We start from the raw sequence: 2,834 nt of genomic DNA on the forward strand, positions 1-2,834 counted from the left end.
AAAAAAGGGGGGGGGGGGGGAATGGTAATATAAAGGAAAAATTAAAACTTTAAATTAACACACTAAACACACAAAGTGTCTTTCACCCTTACAGACCTTTTCACTCAACAGATATAGGAGTAATTTCCCTTGCCACTCTTATACAAATTACATCTGGGGAAGAACACAGCAGCAGTGTAAAAGCATAGCTACATTACTCTGCAGTTTGGGACAGAAAATTAACACTGCTACACGAATGTTGTGGGAGGTATTATGGGTAGCACAACTCTGCATGGTTTGTCAGGACACCTGAGATGACTCCCCAGCCGGTGGTAAAGATCTGCCAGTGATTTTTATTTCAAGTTGTCAGGACCTGGTGGAAAGTGATCTGGGCAAAGGTCCCTTCCAGCTCCCTGACACCCTGCCAGAACACTTGGTAAGCACCTTTATCATGGCTTCCTGCAGTACTGGATTTCCCCTGGGGGTTTCCCTTCTGAGACCATACCATCCTGTGGGATAAGCAAAGCTGCAGATATCTGTAATACAACCACCTGGGTTTTAGACATACTTTTCGTGAATTTTCAATACTCGATGAACTATTGGAATTTCCCTTCCTTCTATCCTAAAGACGACAATTTCTCCCACCCTGATGGGATCTTCAATTCGGTTGGTTAAAAACAAGAGATCTCCTCTGTGAAAGGCTGGTTCCATGCTGCCACTGAAAAACACAACAAACAACATTTGGATGTTTACCAATCAGCATTTGAAAGTTTCACTCTTCCAAGTAAACCCCAGGATACGCTTAGCAAAAGAGGCCTTGAGGCAAGCACAGGAAATCAGTATCTCATCTATGTTATATGCCATTATTTTATCCCTGCACTGTCATTGGTTCAGCTTGGCAGCACGGCACACTGGCAGCTGCAGTGTTAACACCAAATCAATCAAGGATCTTGTCTCAGCAATGAAGATGATGGTGGCCAACAGCAATTTCACTGGACCAGAGTACCCACCACTGCTAGAGCTGCAGCAGTGGTAGTACAACAGTGGGAAGCTTTACGATGGTCAGTAAAGACCCAGTCATTGTGAACACAACTTGTGCTCACCACAAAAGTTGCTTTCAAGTTCCATCCGTCTGCTCCACATGGGCTCAGCTAAAGGTCTGTTACTGTGATTCACCACGTCACCTCTAACAATTTCATTCCAGGCACTGCTATTCAAATTATTTTCCCTCTGCCTTGTAAATGGCAGTGTTACAAAACCCTTGACCTTTTTCATTTCAAATAAATAATACAGTCCGAAAGGAAACAATGAACCGTAAGCACTATGCACACTTCTATTATGCCTGGAGAGACAGGACTGAACTCCTATTCAGAAGGTACCCTTTTGGCCTCTCACCTTATTCTCAGTGAAAGATGTAAAGCACCTCTCACTAGCACTCCAGTATCTCAGCAGTTAGAGAGAAGTTTTCCCAGTTCACTTTTAAACTGACTATGTGATGCTGAATAATACTACAGGAAGGCAAACTCCAAAGCCAGTATAAACAGAGAACAGGATCTGTGAAGACAGTCTCCACATATTCTGTGTGGACCTTGTCCATGATAGCTACCATTATTCCAGGAATGTCAGCAAGATGAAGCTTATTCAGTTGCAAATGAAACATTGACACCGTTATCACCTCCAGTGAGCTGAACTCGCACAGGCTTGATGATGTGTTACAGAAGTTACTGTAGAGTCAGCCACAATTCTAAACCAAATCTGTGGCAGAGAGGGATGCAGGATTTCAAGGACAATATTACAGCTTAGAGGGCTAGAAAACAGGTGTGGAATGATGGTCATCTCCCTGCAAAGCTTCTTATATAAGGAAGCAGCATAACACAATTATATCAAGAACTCAAATGTTCCCCCAAGCCTGTTCCTGTTCACTGCTCTACAGAATAATCACAGGTTTCCCCTTTAATAGGTTTCCAACTAATTAGACATTGCTTTCCTGCCACTACATGCTTTCAACTTTATTTCCATCATCAGCTCTTTACAACCTTAAAATATATTCACAGCCAAAGCCCAAGTAAAACAGGTAACGGTAACAGAAATAACGTATACAGATTTTCTGTTAGATGGTGGAAAACAGCAACTTGACTAGTCACGGATGATCCTGCCTTGAGCATGGGCCTGCAGTAGATGATCTCATGAGCTCCCTTCTAGCCCTACCTTCCTATGATCCTGTGAATCTCAATGGACGCTGTCTCTGTTAAACTAAATGCACTACAGTGGAAACCCAAAGTGGCAAAAACTAATGGGGCTTGTGACACTAGCCTCAACTCTTCTCCATTCTCCCCGGCGTTTCTTTCACAGGCATCTTCATGGTTACTTCTATACTGTGCCTTTGCTATGAGATGCGTGCACCAAACTCATCCATGAAGCCACTGCACAAACTAAGACAAACACTTGGATGAAATGGTTTAGTGATAGATGATCCTGCTCTGAGTAAGAACTAGATGACCTCCTAAGGTCTCTTCCTGCCCTGTTTTTCCAAGATTCTTTCAAGCCCGCACTGTTCAACAGCTTCATCAGCGACTTGGACAAAGGGGTAAAAAGCACCCTGTTCAAATTTGCTGATGACACTAAGATGTGGGAGAGCTGTGGGCATGCTAGAAGGGAGGAATAGGCTACAATCAGACCTACACAGGTTACAATGGTGGGCGGACGAAAACAGGATGGGATTCAACACCGACAAGTGCAAAGTGATGCACCTGGGGAGGAACAACCGGCACCATACCTACAGGCTAGGGAACTCCCTTCTTGTCAGTGCAGAAGTGGAAAAGGATCTTGGAGTCATCATTGACTCCAAGATGAAC

The 2,834-nt window shown here is 43.7% G+C and overlaps 1 protein-coding gene across 2 annotated transcripts in view; it reads right to left on the minus strand.

Moving 5' to 3' along the window:
• The window catches only part of SEC11A (SEC11 homolog A, signal peptidase complex subunit), a 22,376-nt gene that overhangs the window by 13,181 nt on the left and 6,361 nt on the right, over positions 1–2,834 (minus strand). The window contains exon 2 of one of the 2 annotated variants that reach the window (XM_019504559.1): positions 548–697. The exons of the other annotated variant lie outside the window; for it this stretch is intronic. Within the exon in view, the coding sequence (XP_019360104.1) occupies positions 548–697 (150 nt within the window). The remainder of the gene's footprint in view (positions 1–547; positions 698–2,834) is intronic. 2 annotated transcript variants of the gene reach the window in all.

This window comes from Gavialis gangeticus, unplaced genomic scaffold (genome assembly GCF_001723915.1).
Source record: "Gavialis gangeticus isolate Ggan-Ray unplaced genomic scaffold, GavGan_comp1, whole genome shotgun sequence".
NCBI lineage: Eukaryota > Metazoa > Chordata > Crocodylia > Gavialidae > Gavialis > Gavialis gangeticus.